Source organism: Xyrauchen texanus, chromosome 38, assembly GCF_025860055.1.
Source record: "Xyrauchen texanus isolate HMW12.3.18 chromosome 38, RBS_HiC_50CHRs, whole genome shotgun sequence".
NCBI classification, from domain to species: domain Eukaryota; kingdom Metazoa; phylum Chordata; class Actinopteri; order Cypriniformes; family Catostomidae; genus Xyrauchen; species Xyrauchen texanus.
The window spans coordinates 34,731,155-34,749,943 of record NC_068313.1 but is presented as its reverse complement, the minus strand read 5'-3'; the positions used below and the strand labels follow the sequence as shown (position 1 = coordinate 34,749,943).

Below are 18,789 nucleotides of genomic sequence, written 5' to 3'. Positions count from 1 at the left end.
GTGAACTGTTCCTTTAAATTATATCTATAACCAGGTGATAAAAATATACTAATGTGAAAATGTATTTCTAGTACTGAATTATCCTGTAACTTAATTTCTAATTTGATTCTGTGGCCAACTTAAATGTATTTTTATTTAATAATTAAACTATAATGTCTCATCCACACATACTGATTATAATTGGAAAATGTTTCTCTTTAAACAGTAAATGAGGAAATCCTCTTTTCAAAATGGGAACCTTTACATTTGAAGATTTTCTTGCTTTTAAAGGTGCAACTTTTTGAAAGATTGCAGTAAAATAAGATTAGAAAGAGAATGCCATCTAGTTTATGAACTTTTAAAGAACAAGTAATGGGATTATGGTTTCAATAAATATGTGATAGTCTTTTTTTTTTATTCGTTTAAATGTCAAAATATGAAATTAGACTAGCGGAAAACGTCCATATTCTCTTAAAGATGTCAATGAAATAGGTGCAATAAGATATCACGCCTGTCTCTTTAAGAACGCTCGTCTCTGTAAAGATTGATTCATTAATTGGCCGCGGTCAGTTTGGCGGTTGTCAATACACAATAAGACTGGGAATGCTAATTTCTTACTGTTGCTCTTTGCTACATAAAGTTCTTGTCTCTAAAGTAAATATTTATTGCAATGCTCATATGGTGAAATACAGTGAAACATGCTTGATTGTTATATTAACTGAAGTTTGTTGTATTTTAGTTCTTGCGTTAAGTGTTTTTATTTTTATCTGCTTCACACCAGACGTGTTTATATACAGTATAATCATAGTAACATTGTGTTACTAATATATATATACAGCTTTATTGTGTCAATAGGAAATATTAATGTTAGACTCCCAAACGTTTCTTTTGCAAATTGATTAAAATAGAAGAACAGGGAGCCCTGCAACAGATGTCATGTCCCGAGTAAATCTGGGATATTTTTTGTTTACTGGACTTTGTATGATGCTAATTGATAAATGAAAACTATTCATGCTATAATATGTTAAAGAAATCCTCACTTTGAAAGTTTTTCACAAGTGCCTAAATCTTTTGTACAGTACTGTATATACAGTGGCGGCCAAAAGTTTGGAATAATGTTCAGATTTTGCTGTTTCGGAGGGAATTGGTACTTTAATTCACCAAAGTGGCATTCAACTGATCGCAGTGTATATAGTCAGGACATTACTGATGTATAAAACAGCATCATCACTATTTGAAAAAAGTCATTTTTGATCAAATCTAGACAGCAGCATCACTCCAACACCTTATCCTTGAGTTTTCATGCTAAATTGGTCATTTGGTGCAATAGACTGACATGTCTTAAGGTCAATATTAGGTCAAAACTGGCAAAAAATAAACATCTTTCTCTATAAACTCATCAGTCAATCATTGTTTTGAGGAATGAAGGCTTTACAATGCTTGAAATTGCCGATTTCATCCAAAGGTGTCACTACAGTCTTCAAAGACAAAGAACAACTGTCTATAACAAGGACAGAAAGAGATGTGGAAGACCAGATGTACAACTAAACAAGAGGATAAGTACATCAGAGTCTCTAGTTTGAGAAATAGATGCCTCACATGTCCTCCGCTGACAACTTCATTGAATTCTACCCGCTCAACACCAGTTTCATGTACAACAGTAAAGAGAAGACTCAGGAGGCCTTATGGGAAGAATTGCAAAGAAAAAGACACTTTTGAAACAAAAAGAAAAGGTTCGAGTGGGCAAAGAAACACAGACATTGGACAACAGATCATTGGAAAAGAGTGTTATGGATCTTAACCCCATTGAGCTTTTGTGGGATCAGCTAGACTGTAAGGTGTGCGAAAAGTGCCCGACAAGACAGTCACATCTATGGCAAGTGCTACAGGAAGTGTGGGGTGAAAGGTCAAGTGCTACAGGAAGTGTGGGGTGAAAGGTCAAGTGCTACAGGAAGTGTGGGGGTGAAAGTATCTGGACAAACTGACCGCTAAAATAACAAAGATCTGCAAAGCTGTCATTGCTGCATGTGGAGGATTTTTGGATGAGAAATCTTTGAAGTAGTTTAAGAAGTTATGAACATTTATTTCAAATTGTAATAGTAATTTTTACGTTATTAATGTCCTGACTATACATTGTGATCAGTCGAATGCCACTTTGGTGAATAAAAGTACCAATTTCTTTCCATAGGAGCAAAACCTGTACATTAATCCAAACTTTTGTCTGCCTGTGTTTTTTTATGTATAAATATATTTATGTACTATATATTGTATATATGTATGTATATATGTGATGGTGGTGTAGTGGTCTAAACCACATAACTGGTAAATGGGTAATCAGAAGGTTGCTGGTTCGATTCCCACAGCCACCACTATTGTGTCCTTGAGCAAGGCACTTAAATCCAGGTTGCTCCGGGGGGGATTGTCCCTGTAATAAGGGCTCTGTAAGTCGCATTGGATAAAAGCGTCTGCCAAATGCGTGGATGTAAATGTAAATATACTCGGTTCATACACACAATATACTCTCAGTCTCCACACTTTGTGTACTCATGCAGTATTGTAATCCGTTTTGACCGGCTGCACTGTTGTCATGTGTAAGTCAGGTCATCTTGCTATTAAAGTTTTGTGTCTGTAATGAGTTGTTAAGAGTGATGTTTATCCTTCTTACAGCTCAACAGTATATGTCCAGAGGCGCCCATGAAGGGTATCATCCAAATGAAGGAATGGCATCAACTCTGCCAACTTTGTCTACAAAGCGTGAGTTGAGATTTTGATGATCTGGGATGTTTGATAGAAATGCATTTAACTACAAACTAACACACAAATTCCAAAATTTGCCTTGTTGATGAGAGAGGTCAACAGAGAATGGCCAGGCTGGTTTGAACTGATAAAGTCTATGGTAACTCAGATAACCACTCTGTACAATTGTGGTGAGAAGAACATCATCTGTAATGATGTGGGTTGGCGCTGTTTTGGTGGCACGAAGTGGACCTACACAATATTAGGCAGGTGGTTTTAATGTTGTGGCTGATTGGTGTAAATCATGCTTGCAGGACAATTAAACATGTAAGCTTTCAAAAACCTGGTTAAACACTGAGCCTTGTTTTTGAATATAACAGTATAACTCACCAAGCCACATTGTAATAAATGGGACAATAAATGAAACAGACTAAATTTAGAAAGAAAAATTAGTTTATTCTTGGTTTATCAATTCATTTGATTCCACAATTAACTTTTAGTTAAAAAAGAAATTGGAAATTTACTTTATTGAGCAAACTGATTGAAATTTGACTCCGTAGTTTGCCACCGGATGACGTAGAATAAATCAAATGCATTAACTTAAAAAAGAATGGAAAAGGCATACAGTTAGTTTCATTGGTCTATCTGAGGAGTTATATATATATTCGTTATTTAAATGGGTTAAATATTGCATCAATTGTATAATATTTGACATTCTTTGACATCCTCAGCAGAACCTGGTGCAAAAACGGAATTATTCTAGAAGCTTAAAAAGGGGCGGTCCCTTCTCGCGGAATCGAAAGTAATATGACGTCACCACGCCTCGGTGTCATGGCAGGAAATGCGGAAGCGTAGAGAGACCGGATAAAGAAAACGGTCAAAATCTATTTACCAGTTTCAGAATTCGTTTTAAGACGTTGGAGGACGTCAGTTGAGCGCTTGACGCTTTCGTCAGTATTGTGGGTACGTTTTCTGTCTCTCAAGTTCACTGCGAGATATCTAATTACCTCAAATATGGCGACGAATAATTTCCTCGCTGGACTGCTGACGTGAAAACTGATTATAATCGATATTTGTGTTCTTTCTGAGGCAGGAACTAATCTGTCGTTGGTCCGAACAATTTCTAAACACTCAAGAGCTTCATCATGAGTAATATGGGGGAAGACAGTGATTGTGAAGTGGACAGGTAAATGTGTGAAGATTTCCTCATTTCAGTCTTTTTCAACCGGCCTGTAAATCCTGCCAGATAAAGAGTTCTCACTCAAAACATGGAGTCGAAAATGTCGTTTCTCCAGATATGTGGTCGTTACAGGTAGAACAAAAAGTATTGGGACAGTTAAGCCACACTTTTAAAAGCCTTCTATGTCATTGCATTAGTTAGGCCCAGTGTTGGGTAAGTTACTCTAAAAAGGTAATTCATTACTAACTACTAATTACATCTTCTGCAGTGTAATTGGATTACTGTACTAATGGCATTACTTATTACAAATAACTTTCTAATACCCTTAACCTTTACCAGATAATGTAAAGAAGGATAGACAAGAAACTGTTCTTTTAATTCCTTCAAATTAATCATATAAAATAAAATAAATTATGCATAAATAATTTAGGGGAGCTGCATTAAATTAGAAAACATATATTTTAACATTAAACTTTACATTTAGATTTTAAATTCACCTTTGTTTTATATAGAATTGTTCTAAAGTCTATACAGTATTTAACACAATTACATCAGTGGTAACTAATTAAATGACTGAAATATTAAGAGTAATCCCTTACTTGACTCAATTAAAAAGCAATTTAATTACAGTAATTAATTACTTAGTAATGCAATACACCCAACACTGCCCTACACAATCTCAAGCCAAGTAGCATTAATTTTAACAAATGATAACACGGACAGATTTCCAAGTTAAACCATAAACAAAACTATGTTTTTGGCGCTTTATACGTTTTACAATTGTTACTGTATAAATTTATCAAATGACATCTGATGCAGCATTTCAATTATTGCAGCTAGATGATAATATAGAAATGTAGCGCAACTTTTATGTTTGCATCACAGTAAGATATACTATTAAATAATCATAACTCATTATAATTATATAATTATTACTCATGATTCAGTTAAAGTTGTCAACAGTATTCAGATCAGACCAGTCAGTGGTTACATATTAGAGGTAGACCGATATATCGGTTTTATTGATTAATCTGTGCCTATAGTTACTTTTTCCACTATCAGTTATCAGCAAAAAAATATGCCGATAGTTTCTGGTTATTTATTCTTAATTTTTTATTCCTCAACAATAAAACTCATCTGGTGAAATTATGTATACACACACAAAATGCTTAATCTGGTGAATGTATAAGCTTTTAAAAGCTTAATTTGTTTACTTGAATATGGATCATTGCAATGGAGCAAGTCTCCAGTGTATATCAGGCTTGTTTATAGTTAAAAGTCCCACGTTAAGCACCAAATCTGAATTTTTCTGGTTATTATTGGAGTTTTGGTTGCACAAAATGCCTTTGGGATTGTATTAATTTTACACTCTTGTAGCCTCAATGTCTGTGCCTGTCATAGTAAGGAAAGACTATGAAATATTTGATCATTCTGTATATCGATAAATAAAAAAAACTGTCAGACGATTAATTAATTATCAGCCTTGGTTATCAGTATCGGCTAAATCCACTGTAGGTTGACCTCTAATACATATCATTTGGGATGTATTACTCTGTTACAGTTCTTCTATTGTTATTAGCAACAGGTATCATATTAACATGTTATTGCATACAACATGAGTTATCAATATTTAAAGTATATTTTCAAAAAGTCAATCATTTTAAATGACGTGGTGCTCATTGTTTTATTTTTTATTTAATTATTTGAAAATACATTGCAAATGCTATTCATACAAAACAATTACTTGAAAAGACCTCTTCTAAGATGAAAATGTTAAAAGTTAAAAGTCATTTTGATGTTTTTTTTCTGGGGTTTAAAGTAAAAAATGTCATGTGGTGTAACCGTCCAGAGACAGTAAAAAGAAGTCTCATTAAAAGCTAGAATATTTGATAAACAATGTCACTATGAGAAGTGCAGAATAATCTTTTATTATTATTATTTCTTAAAATAAGCAGTGAAACAATCATTAATTGAAAAACCATTGCCTACCAAATCAAAGTCAGGTGGTGTAACCAACATGTAGGTCTCCTTTAGACCCTCGTGATTGTTTGTGAATCTTAAAAAAAAAAACATAATTTTGTCATTTCATAAAAATATACAAAAATGTATATTTAATTATATGGCACATTTTGTTCAGGTCATATGGTGTAACTCTGCTGAGAAAACATATTTTTATCCGTGACTCGGAAAAACAAAATTGTTTTACCTTGAAAAATATGCTTAATTTATTTTTTTATTAATGATTAAGTTGCATACACTCATGTATTCAAGATGCAAGGAAAGCATTTTACTCTCTTTTACTTGTGATGGTTACCCCGCATTTTTAAATTCATTAAATAAATTTTTTTTGTAGAAAATGCTATAAATGTTTAAAAAAAATTGCGAAACCAATATGGGCACAAAGATTACATCTCTTCGAACTTGACATGTTTAAACTAGTCTTAAACTCATTAATCAGAGTTTATATGAGTCTTTATTTTTACATTGTACAGCCAGATGCCACCAAATAATAATGTCATTCTGTCCAAAAATAAATAAATGACAATTTATTTAAGGTCTAGTCCTCTATAGTCAGACTATAAAAGTTAATTGGAAATATGAGAAGAGTACTTTGATATGTTTTTCCTCATATTTGACTTGTTCAAAGGTCATAAGATTAATCGTAAGATTAATGCTTCATTCCCATCGCAGTAGAAACGTAATCTGACTGATCAAATATCAAGCCAATTACTGTATAGACCTTTACTCTATAGACTTTTGGATTCTCAGAAAATCTAGTATCAGATGTGCAAACAACATATTTCCAAAATCATCGAGTCAGTGTAATAACTAGTAGTTTTTAACTAGTTGTTGTCCACCTGACATGATAAGACACATTTCTTTGCTACAGTTGAAGTCAGAAGTTTACATACACTTAGGTTGAAGTCATTAAAAGTCATTTTTAAACCACTCCACAGATTTAATATTAGCAAACTATAGTTTTGTCAAGTCATTTAGGACATCTACTTTAAAGTAATTTTTCCAACAATTGTTTACCGATAGATTGTTTCACTTTTAATTGACTACATCACAATTCCAGTGGGTCAGAAGCATACACTTAAGTTGTGTCTTAACAACTTAACTTAACTGTGCCTTTAAGCAGCTTGGCAAATTCCAGAAAATTATGTCAAGCCTAATTTCCAAATGCCTGAAGTACCACGTTCATCTATACAAACGATAGTATGTACGTATAAACACCATGGGACCACGCAGCCGTCATACCACTCAGATAGGAGACTCAGTTTGGTTTGAAATGTGCAAGTCAATTGCAGAACAACAGCAAAGGACCTTGTGAAGATGCTGGAGGAAACAGGTAGACGAGTATCTATATCCACAGTAAAACGAGTCCTATATCGACATAACCTGAAAGGCTGCTCAGCAAGGAAGAAGCCACTGCTCCAAAATCGCCATAAAAAAAATCCAGACTACAGTTTGCAAGTGCACATGGGGAAAAATATCCTCTGGTCTGTTGAAACAAAAATTTTACCATTTGGCCATAATGACCATCGTTATGTTTGGAGGATAAAGGGTGAGGCCTGCAAGCTGAAGAACACCATCCCAACTGTGAAACATGGGGGTGACCGCATCATGTTGTGGGGGTACTTTGCTGCAGCAGGGACTGGTGCACTTCACAAAATAGATGCCATCATGAGGAAGGAAAACGATGTGGATATATTGAAGCAACATCTCAAAACATCAGACAGGAAGTTAAAGCTCGGTGACAAATGGGTCTTCCACATGGAAAATTACCCCAAGCTGTACCTCCAAAGTTGTGGAAAATGACTTAAGAAAAACAAAGTCAAGGTATTGGAGTGGCCATCACACTTCTGATCCACTGGGAATGTGATGAAAGAAATAAAAGCTGAAATAAATCATTCTCTACTATTATTCTGTCATTTAACATACTTAAAGTAAAGTAGTGATCCTAACTGACCTAAGACAGGGAAAGTTTTCTTTGATTAAATGTCAGAAATTGTGAAAAATTGAGTTTAAATGTATTTGGCTAAGGTGCATGTAAACTTCTGACTTCTGTTTATGTTGATGCTAAGCACAGCCCTTCAATAGAGTAACTGACAGATAGTTATTAAATTAATGGGCTAACTTTTTATTCGTTAGAGTACATGGCTATTTTTTAATGGACATCGATGGAGAAATGTTTTTGCCCACAAAGCAGGAGAAAGTTGTAATGTCATGGGCAAATTTCAGGAGTATATGTTTCAGGTGCTGTCATATTAAGCATTTTAACTTTGATGTTAATGTTGTGTTAAGGATCATGACGGGCCGGCCGCCTAGCAGTTATGGCTCCATGATGAGTGAAGATCGTGAAGATCTCGATGACTTTGATGAGCCTCCAGTACAAACGCTCAAAGTCAGTCTGGGAGGACAGACAGAGTACGCTTCTTCACACACACACACACACACACACACACACACACACACACACACACACACACGTGGTCTAACGATGGAATCGAAATGCATAGAAAATAATCTGAAGCTGATACATTAACCGTTTTTTATAATGGGTTTTAGTGTTAATACACTTGTGTAGTTTGAGTATTTATTTCATGTGTATGTGTGTTTTACAGGCTCAGACTGTATCGCTCAGAATCACCAGAGACAGCGATTACTGAGCGTACACACACAAATCAGTCCAGTGTTCATAAAGAGGGAGTGTTTTTGAACCAACATGCCAGCATACATGGAGTGGAGGCTTTTACGACCCAACAGAGGTACATATCGATCTTGCAAAACTCTAACTTAAAACTAGTGTGCCAGATTTGAATCACTTAGAGTAATGAGAAGCACCCTATTTTTACTTTGATGTTGTCGTGAGGTTCTCTTTCACAATTCTTATTTTTCAGCATTGACAGAGAGCCTACAATGCTGGAGCCGCTGCAGAGCGACATTAGAACTGACGTTATAAGAACAGAGAGAGAAATGGAGGAAGAAAACCATGAGAGACAAATGGAGTTCAGTGAGAGAGACACAGAGGAGGTTAATGAGGGAGCCATGCAAGTGGAGCAGAATAAACCAGACGTTCAGGAGGAGAGCAACGAAAGACAAATCAATGATGATTTTGATGAAATTGTTGTAGATTTGGGCTTCTCCGAATCTGAGCCTCCCCCTCATCCTGCAGAAGGCGTCGGTCTACAGTTTCAACATCCGCACCGCTCCCTCACCCTGCGTCATGTATTAATGGTGAGTATATGTGATGTATACATTTTATGACACATATTGTATAGCTTTTTAAAGCCCTGCTGAACGAAACTGAAGAGTTTGCTTCTAAGGTGAGAGATTAAATTAATATATATATATATATATATATATATATATATATATATATATATATATATATATATATATATATATATATATATATATATATAAAATAGTGGTTGACTGAAATGTGCTTTTGGCAATTACTTTAAATGACCAATGCCAATACTGATATCTTGAGAGCAGGGTGGCCAATGGCGCATGTTTTTCAGAATAACTGTAATCTGCAGGATTACTAGAGGTTTTGCTGCCATTTTAACATGGAAATTCAGAGGAAATAATTGTATAAAAATAATGAGTAAAAAAATGTACACAGTTAATCATGTCCCCCGACCATAATAAGGAATATTCCTATCATCTGAGTATTTCAAGCTGGAAGTAGCACCTGTATTCCTCAGGTGGCAGTAAGCAAAACTCCAGCTGTATAGGCAACGTGCAGCTGTACAAAGAACAAACCACACTCGGGCTTGCTTGACACTAGCGACAGCACAAGATGAGGAAGTGTTCTTGCTTTCAAACACAGCTGGATGGAGTGGAATTTCGAATGCAGGGATCTCGAGACGTGTTTTTTTTATCCTCTTTTCTCCCAATTTGGAATGCTCAATTCCCACTACTTAGTAGGTCCTCGTGGTGGCACGTTTACTCACCTCAATCCGGGTGGCAGAGGACAAGTCTCAGTTGTCTCCACTTCTGAGATGGTCAATCCGTGCATCTTATCACGTGGCTTGCTGTGCATGACACCACAGAGACTCCCAGCATCTGGAGGCTCATGCTACTCTCCGGAATCCACGCAAAACTTACCACACACCCCATTGAGAGCGAGAACCACTAAGCGTGACCAGGAGGAGGTTACCCCATGTGACTCTACCCTCCCTAGCAACTGGGCCAATTTGGTTGCTTAGGAGACCTGTCAAGACATGTTTGAAACTTAGAAAACCAACACAGCGACCTAAAAACACTGTTTATGATGCATTGCAACCAAAATTATATGCTCCAAAGCATTCCTCTGATGTATGTGTACGTTTGCCTAGAAAAGCCCTTTAATGAATCTGTCTCTGACAAATTGACGAGTTCAGTTTCAAAATGGATTGCTGTGGACTGTTGGCCAATGATTGGCTTATGTTTAATAATATGCAAAAAACAATAAATTGCCTTTTTTAAAGCCACTTTTTATATTGTCTTATCAATGCATCACTTGTCTGCCACAATAATGTAATGCATTTTAATTAACTGAATTATTATATTATGTATTATTTGTTATAACTGTTTAATCATTAGATGTTGAGTTATTGTTATTTTGTGGTGCCTCCTCAGCAAATATTTATGCATGTATTAATTGCAATTGATTTAATTAATTGACATATCAGGCAATTAATTACATTTTTACAAATGTAATCGATTGACAGCCCTACTAGAGATATAATAATGCATTTTATTGTAAACCCCAGAGTACTTTGATTTATCTGTCAAAATGTTTAGTCTAGTCAGGACTAATATCTCTTTTGTTCATGTTTGTGTCTCTCTTTCTAATCTAGGCCATGGTGACTAGTCTTCGTCCACTCAAGCCAGGAGAGTTGACTTATTTTAAACGTAGTCTGTGCAGCCACTTCAGATTCGAGCATGACTATTCAACGATTGCTGAGATTTCTGATGCTCTGGATCTGGCTGATAAATTGATTGAGCTCTGTGGATTGGGAGAAGCTATATATCTCACTATACGATCACTCGAAAACATCCAAAAGGACAATCTGGCCAACACTCTGAAGAAGACCTGTAGAAGAGGTACAGATGCATTTACACCAGTGTTTCCCAACCACTGTGCCACATGAAAGATTGTCAGGTGTGCCGTGGAAAATGCTCAAATTCTACAAAAAAAATAAATAATAATAATTAGCAAATTAGAAGCAAATTTTTTTATTTATCATTACCCAAGTAGCGCTCTTGCCACATGTGACCTCATTATAGAGCGTACCTATGTGACCTACGGACAGAATACATGAACATTTCAAGTTCTTGAAAAGGAAAAGGATGATGGTTATGTGGGATAGTGGTGTTTTTTTTTATTCATAAAATTGTGCCATGGCAGAAAAAAGTTTGGGAAACACTGATTTGCACAACTAGGGGTATAACTGTATGATATGGTATGAAAAAAATCACTCATAGTATGAAGGTGCATTGCTTATATTATTTGCAGTTTAATATTTAGTTACAGATATGTTCCCTGTTTCAATTTAATTGTATGCCAAACCATCAAACATCATTTTTGAATGATTATTTTATTATTATTATTATTTTTAAGATTCATGAACTTGAATTTAGCAAAAACTAAATTTGTAATTATGACTGCCCAAGTTAACAGTCCAGATATACTGCTGTGGGAAAAAATTGAGACCACTCTAAATGTTTCTTAAAGCAGCATCTTTGTGGCTTAAAGTCACCCAACATCAATGTGAAAGACTGGTATAGAGCAAGCCAAGACGCGTTAAAGCTGTGATTGAAATTCAGGGTTTTTCCACCAAATATTGATTTCTGAACTTAAGTTAAAACATTAGTATCATGTTATTCAAAAAAATAATATGAACTTGTTTTCTTTGCATTATACGAGGTCTGAAAAATTGCATCTTTTTTATATTTTGACCAGTTGTCATTTTCTGCAAATAAATGCTCTTAATGACAATATTTTTATTTGGAATTTGGGAAAAATGTTATCTGTACTTTATAGAATACAACAAAAAATTTCATTTTACTCAAACACATTCCTATAAATAATAAATCTAGAGAAACTGATAATTTTGCAGTGGTCTCTTAATTTTCTCCAGAGCTGTCTATTGGATTCAGTAATTGGTTGTTGTTGTAATTTAGTGTGATTCTGAATAATACCTACTGAAAAATACATGATTATGATATTTACTGATTATTATTTGGCGTTTGTTTTTCCAGCACTGTCTATTTCTGCTACAGTATCACTGACCATTTCCTGTATACCCTATTGAGAACTTTAAAAATGAAACACATTATAATAGAATTAAAAACATTGTAGGCCTGTTGCCCTGCACTTAAGCAAATAAATGCATGCACAAACAGTCAGCTCATCATAATTAAGGATGCACCGATCCGTTACTGAAGCTTTTAGATGGATCAGGTATCGGTCCGACGAGCCCGATCCAAATCCGATACTGTGTGCTAGTCATGTTCGTTACTGTCAAGCTCCAAAAATGACATAAAAGAACCATTAAAACACCATTAAAGTAGTTCATATGACTCTTGCATTTTATTCAAAGCAACTTGAAGATGTGCGATAGCTCTGCGAATCACAAAAGGGTGTGGTTAATAAGTAAATATTTAATATGCACGTACAGCTCCAGTGGGTTATTGAATGCCGCTGTTCTGTTTACACACACCCGTGGATATTTTTAGCCTTCACGTGTCATGCAATATTTGAGCGCTACTCATGAACAACATCTCAGATGTTGATGCTCAATAGTTCGGTTCACTTATAATATGTATTTTGAATGGCACCGGTGGTGCATTTTTACTAGAATTTGAATAAGAAGCGAATTAAACGACTCTGAACTTGCCTACAAACAGACACGTATAGGACTTCCTGAAGAGTTCAGAATGTCAAAATATTTATGTTTATTGGTATCGGGCAATACTGAGATTTCCGATATCGGAATCGGATCAGAAGAGAAAAAGTGGCATCGGTGCATCACTAATCATAATATTGCATATAAGCACTTCAGTCTGTGAAACAATGAATTGGTTGTCTCATGTTTCTCATTTTCTGTTGTTCTGTTTCTTTCTAGCCTTGTTACAGCATGAACTGAGACTGACCCACGAAAGGCGGTATTACTCTCTTTATGAAGGCCGTTGTCGTCCTGGTCAGCAGCGGTTCATCAGCGATGTCTACGTTGAACCTCTAACAGTCATCAGAGGCGACAGGGACCCTGTCAACACTGAACATGAGGTCAGACAGAGACCATGTACGGTCCAGGAGACCATAATCAGGGCCGCTGACATCTTTCGGCCCCTCCCCAATGAGCAGGAAACAGTCCGTACCGTCATGATGACCGCAATTCCTGGTTCTGGACTGACGGTCGCTGTGAATAAGTTTATTATTGATTGGATGGAGGGGAAAACCAATCAGGACTTTCAGTTTGTATTCCCACTGCCAGGTAAGGAGCTACACCTTGGAAAAGAGGGTGATCAGACCTTCCTAGAGATGCTTGCTACCTTTTTTGCCGAAGCCGAAGAAATCAGATTCATAGAAAAGGATGATTGCTTAAGTCTCTTCATCATTGACGCTCTAGATCTTTGTCATTATCCACTGGACTTCCAAAACAATGAGACTGTTACAAGTGTTCGCACCAAAGCATCCGTGGAGACTCTGATTATCAGCTTGATCAAGGGTACAATGCTTCCTCATGCCCGAGTTTGGATCACTAGCCATAGAACAGCCGCCCACAAAATTCCCCCACAATTCATCAGCAGGTTTGTAGAGTTGAGAGGATTTACAGATGAACAGAAGGAGATCTACTTCACCAAGAGAACCAGCGATCCCCAGCTTGGTAGGAAAGTTTTTAACCACATGAAGCGTTCCAGATCTCTCCATATCATCTGCCACCTTCCTCTCTTTTGTTGGATGGTGGCGTACATCTTCGAACGATCATTCCGCGACCCTAAATTTGGTGAACACCCACCTGGCATCACAAATTTCTATCCACAGTACGTCGTTGTCCAGATGAACCGATCGTTTGAGAGGTACCGAGGATCAAGCGTAGAGGCACAACGATGGAAGGATGAAGATAAGATGTTTCTGGAGAAGATGGGGAAGATGGCATTTCGGATGCTTCAAGATGGACGGGAAACGTTCAGGGTTGAAGATTTACATGACGTGGATCTGAAATATGAAGATTTGTGCACTCGGGATGAAATAACCACTGAGGTCAAGCGTACCAGTGATGACCAGAGTACATGGCACTTCAAGTTTGTGCACTATACTTTTCTGGAGTACATGGCGGCAATGTACGCATACGTGGCATTCAGGAAACATGGAAAAAATGTGTTTGAATCGAAAAACCCGTTATCCAAGATGTTAAGCAAGGATCGTCCCGTGATTGAGCTGTACCGTCCAGCAATCGACCGTGCACTGAACTCCCAGAATGGTCAACTGGACATGTTTCTGCGGTTTCTGGTCGGATTATTAACGCCAGGAACCGAGAACCACCTACGTGGCTACCTGCTCAATCACTACCATCCGAAACCCAAAGGGACGGAAGAAGTGGTCAAGTACATCCACAAAAAGATCAAGGAAAATGTCCATCCTGAAAGGTGCAGGAACCTGGAATTGTGTCTGGTGGAACTGGAAGAAGGCAAAAATGACAGCTGAGAGGAAAAAGGCAGGAAAGTGTCTCTTGAGCTGCGCCTTACGTCTGGGACTATTGGATACATTTGACATCATGGGACAGTAAAACACTAAACTAAACAGTGTCCTGGACAAATATACCAATTAAAGGGGTAGTTCATTAAAAAGTTTTGTCATCTTTTTTTGAAGTTCCAAACTCGTATGAGTTTCTTTCTTCAGTGAAACACCAATGGAGACGATTGAAGAATATTAACACTCAATGAAAGCACAGTATGGATATGAAATTTGAGAGCTTTGGTGGAGAAGAGGATTTTCAACGCATATCGACAAAATATCTCCTTTTGTGTTTCACGCGAGAAAGAAACCCATGTGGGCTTGGAACAACAAAGGTGAGTAGATGATGTAAGAATTTACATTTTTGGGTGAATTAATTTTGTAAGTCTTTTTGGTACTGAGAACAGAAGACGAGGATGTTCTGATGATGTTTTTGCATCAGTCCTTTTCTAAAGAAAAAAACAAAACTACTAACAAATGCTAGCTGCAGCTGATGGAATAAGAGGATGTGAATAGACAATAAGGAAATAAGGAATATCATTGCGTGTATAAAACATTTTTTTTAGAGCTTCCAAAAAATTATATGATTTGATGATATTCGAGATTGTGTGTGTATATATATATATATCATAAACACATACTTTATATTTCTATATGTGTATATTATTAATGCATTTGCTCTGAAATGGCTTTAAAGGGATATTCCAGGATACAAGTTAATTTCATTCGACAGCATTTTTTGGCATAATGTTGATTACTACGAAAATTTATTTAGACTTTTTTTCTTTTTGTTTAAGCAAAAATCAAGGTTACAGTGAGGCACGTACAATGGGAGTGAATATGGACAATCCATGAATTTTAAAATACGGTTTCAAAAGTATAGTCACAAGATGTAAACAGTTTGTGTGTTTACATGAATTTAGTGTGATAAAATCACTTTTCTGTGTAGTTGTCCAATTTTACAACTTCATTGCCATGATGATGTGTACAATCTAAAACAACCGTAACAACGATGATTTAATCAACTTTACAGCTCAAATAATACACGGTTTTTTTATTGCTGATTTGTTTCTCTCCCCAATTTGCAATGCCCAATTCCCAATGTCCTCCCAGGTCCTCGTGGTGGCATAGTGACTCTCCTCAATCCGTGTGGCGGAGGACGAATCTCAGTTTCCTCCGTGTTTGACAATGTCAATCCGCGCATCTTATCACGTGACTTGTTGAGCACGTTACCGTGTGTTGAGGCTTCACGCTATTCTTCGCGGCATCTATGCACAACTCTCCACACGCCCCACCGAGAGCGAAAACCACATTATCGCAACCCCATGTGACTCTACCCTGCCTAGCAACCGGCCAGTTCGGTTGCTTAGGAGACCTGGCTGGAGTCACTCAGCACACCCCGGATTCAAACTCGCGACTAGTAAGCGTCTTAACTCGCTGAGCTACCCAGACCCCCCTAATTTCTGACTTTTAATAATTGGCCCCCCACTTTAATTGTAGGTGCCTCGTTGTGAACCCAGATTTGGTTTTGTGTTAATCAAAATGATGCCACAAATACTGTTGATTGAGCTTAACTTGTCTTGAACCCAAAATATTATCTCGCTGTTTACATTCATGTAGACGTATACGACCGTTTGTATTAATACCTCACCAGGCATTTTCATGCATATTTAAATACATTTTACCGCTTGGTCGCGTATCCGCAGTATCTCTTCGAGCACTCTCAGATCACAAGCACACAAAGCGCACATGCTGGTACCAAAATAATTAAATTAAAGTTTTCTTTAAGATTCCCGTTACTTGTAAAGTTTATTTCTCTCTCAATATTAGGCCTGTTAAGGCAGTCAACCAATGATTGTCTTGCAACCGACATCATAAACACCTCTGGCACAGAGTAAAAGATCGATCTCGTTATTTTAAGAGTTGATCGAATCATTCAAAAGAACATTGTTTTACCAGCCTTAGCCAAATATCATCATATCATTTTCATATATTCAGTATATTACCGAACCCTAGTAAGCAGTTACATGTTTGCGTGTGTGTCATTTTAACTACGTTTTTTACTTTGCTGTTTGGACAAGTATACTGAATGGAGACATTACTTTAGGTGTGTGTTTTAATGTTCCTAAGATGTAACTAAATGGTCTGCACTTATATAGCGACTTTTTAACCTTAGTGTTATTCAAAGCGCTTTACACTGCGTCTTATTCACCCATTCACACACACACTCACACACCAATGATGGCAGAGCTGCCATGTAAGGTGCTAGCCTGCCATTGGGAGCAACTTGGGGTTCAGTGTCTTGCCCAAGGACACTTCGGCACGTGGAGTCGTGTGCGCCAGAAATTACCCGCTCTACCACCTGAGCAACAGCCGCTTGTTTGTAAAATGAGCATTTGTTATTTTTCAGGTTTATCACAGAATATTGATAAGATGGATTTTTTTGTGTCATTGCTTCAGAAATAAATCATGTAGTTACAGATTCAGAAATCTTTGAAAAGTCTTGATTCGAGTGGAACGGCATTTGAGTTGAATGGATTTGGGCCACTATGGCATTTAATGTATATTTTCTAAGCTGCTGAGCCCAATGTTGTGAGCTCAATTGTTTTGATTTAGCACCATTGTATTCTTTAGCAAGATGCCCTGTGGAGATTATCTCTGTAATAACAGTGTGCTGCCAATTGTGAAAGCATTTGCTAAAAATAATAAACACGTCCTCTTGTGGTGGTGTATAGATGCATTTATCCCACTAATGAAAACTAAATATTTACTGTAGAAAGATGCTTGCTAGTGCACATTCAGTATAGTCTGGGAGTTTCTAATCTTTATTTAGGTTTGTGTTTAATAAGCTACTTTTCCTGATATTTAATTAGGATCTTATACGTTTTGAAATGTCCTCTAGTACAATAGTCAGTGATGCGAACTACTCAATTTTGGCTAAAGTCACATTTGTTTTTTTTAAAGCTAATTTTCCCAGATTGTTTGGTATAAATGTCTTCATTTTATTAGAATCAATTAAAAGGGTACTTTAATCTTAAACACTCAAGCTTTAAATACAACAACTACATAAATCCACTGCAAATATACCCCTGGAACACTTGCCATGACTTCCTCACCGTTTTCACCTTACGTTTGCAAAGGTTTTTGCTTCCCTGAATAGAATTGAATCTTTAGATGTGAAAGGAATATTCCGGGTTCAATACAAGTTAAGCTCAATTGACAGCATTTGTGGCATAATGTTGATTACCACAAACATTTATTTTGGCTTGCTGCTCTAAAAAAACAAAAAGGCACTTAAAATGAAAGTGAATGGGGCCAATTTTTGAATGCTAAAATGCTGTTTCAAAAGTATAGCCACAAGACAAACAATATGCATGTAAACACTATTTTAGTTTGATAAAATAGCTTATTAACTGTAAAGTTATAGCCAATTTTAAAACTTTGTTGCAAAGATGAGATATATATATATACCGATCAGCCACAACATTAAAACCACCTGCCTAATATTGTGTAGGTCCTCCTCGTGTCACCAAAACAGTGCCAACCCACGATCTCAGCATAGCATTCAGAGATGCTAATCTTCTCACCACAATTGTACAGAGTGGTTATCTGAGTTACCGTAGACTTTGTCAGTTCAAACCAGTCTGGCCATTCTCTGTTGACCTCTCTCATCAACAAGGTGTTTTCGTCCACAGGACTGAAGCTCACTGGATGCTTTTATTGTTTTTGGCACCATTTGGAGTAAATTCAAATGACTGTTGTGCGTGAAAATCCCTGTAGATCAGCAGTTACAGAAATACTTCAAATCAACCATCAGAATGGGGAAAAAATGGTATGGTATGATTGTTGATGCCAGATGGGCTGGTTTGAGTATTTCTGTACCTATTGATCTCCTGGGATTTTCACACATAACTCTCTAGAATTGGGTGGGAAAGATTGTGATATAATAACTGATTTTCAAAGGAAATTATGTTGTTAATCCACCAGGGGGCGCTTGACAGCACAACAACTACAGACTTGTTTGGACTTATTGGAGGCATTTTTACTCTACAAAAGCTTAACCGTTTAAGCCTGTTAATTCCAGGGATTGTTTGCATGTGCAAGAAGTGGAAATCAACCACAGTATTCTCTATACTGTGATATTTAAAAATGCTTT

At 36.6% G+C, this 18,789-nt stretch overlaps 1 protein-coding gene across 1 annotated transcript; it reads left to right on the top strand.

Annotated features, from left to right (window-relative positions):
* The first annotated feature begins 3,532 nt into the window (after window positions 1–3,532).
* On the top strand, window positions 3,533–17,357 carry LOC127631634 (NACHT, LRR and PYD domains-containing protein 3-like). Its single transcript, XM_052109907.1, has 7 exons — window positions 3,533–3,678; window positions 3,809–3,901; window positions 8,204–8,326; window positions 8,524–8,667; window positions 8,800–9,136; window positions 10,750–10,996; window positions 13,021–17,357. The coding sequence occupies exons 2-7, from the start codon at window positions 3,861–3,863 to the stop codon at window positions 14,601–14,603; spliced, it is 2,475 nt and encodes an 824-aa protein (XP_051965867.1). The 5' UTR covers window positions 3,533–3,678; window positions 3,809–3,860; the 3' UTR covers window positions 14,604–17,357.
* Window positions 17,358–18,789: the final 1,432 nt, after the last annotated feature.

Coding starts and splice junctions, on each gene's coding strand:
- LOC127631634 (XM_052109907.1), top strand. CDS start 3,861: ATGAGTAATATGGGGGAAGACAGTGATTGTGAAGTGGACAG. Junction 8,327..8,523: donor AGTCTGGGAGGACAGACAGA/GTACGCTTCTTC, acceptor TGTGTTTTACAG/GCTCAGACTGTATCGCTCAG. Junction 9,137..10,749: donor CCCTGCGTCATGTATTAATG/GTGAGTATATGT, acceptor TTTCTAATCTAG/GCCATGGTGACTAGTCTTCG.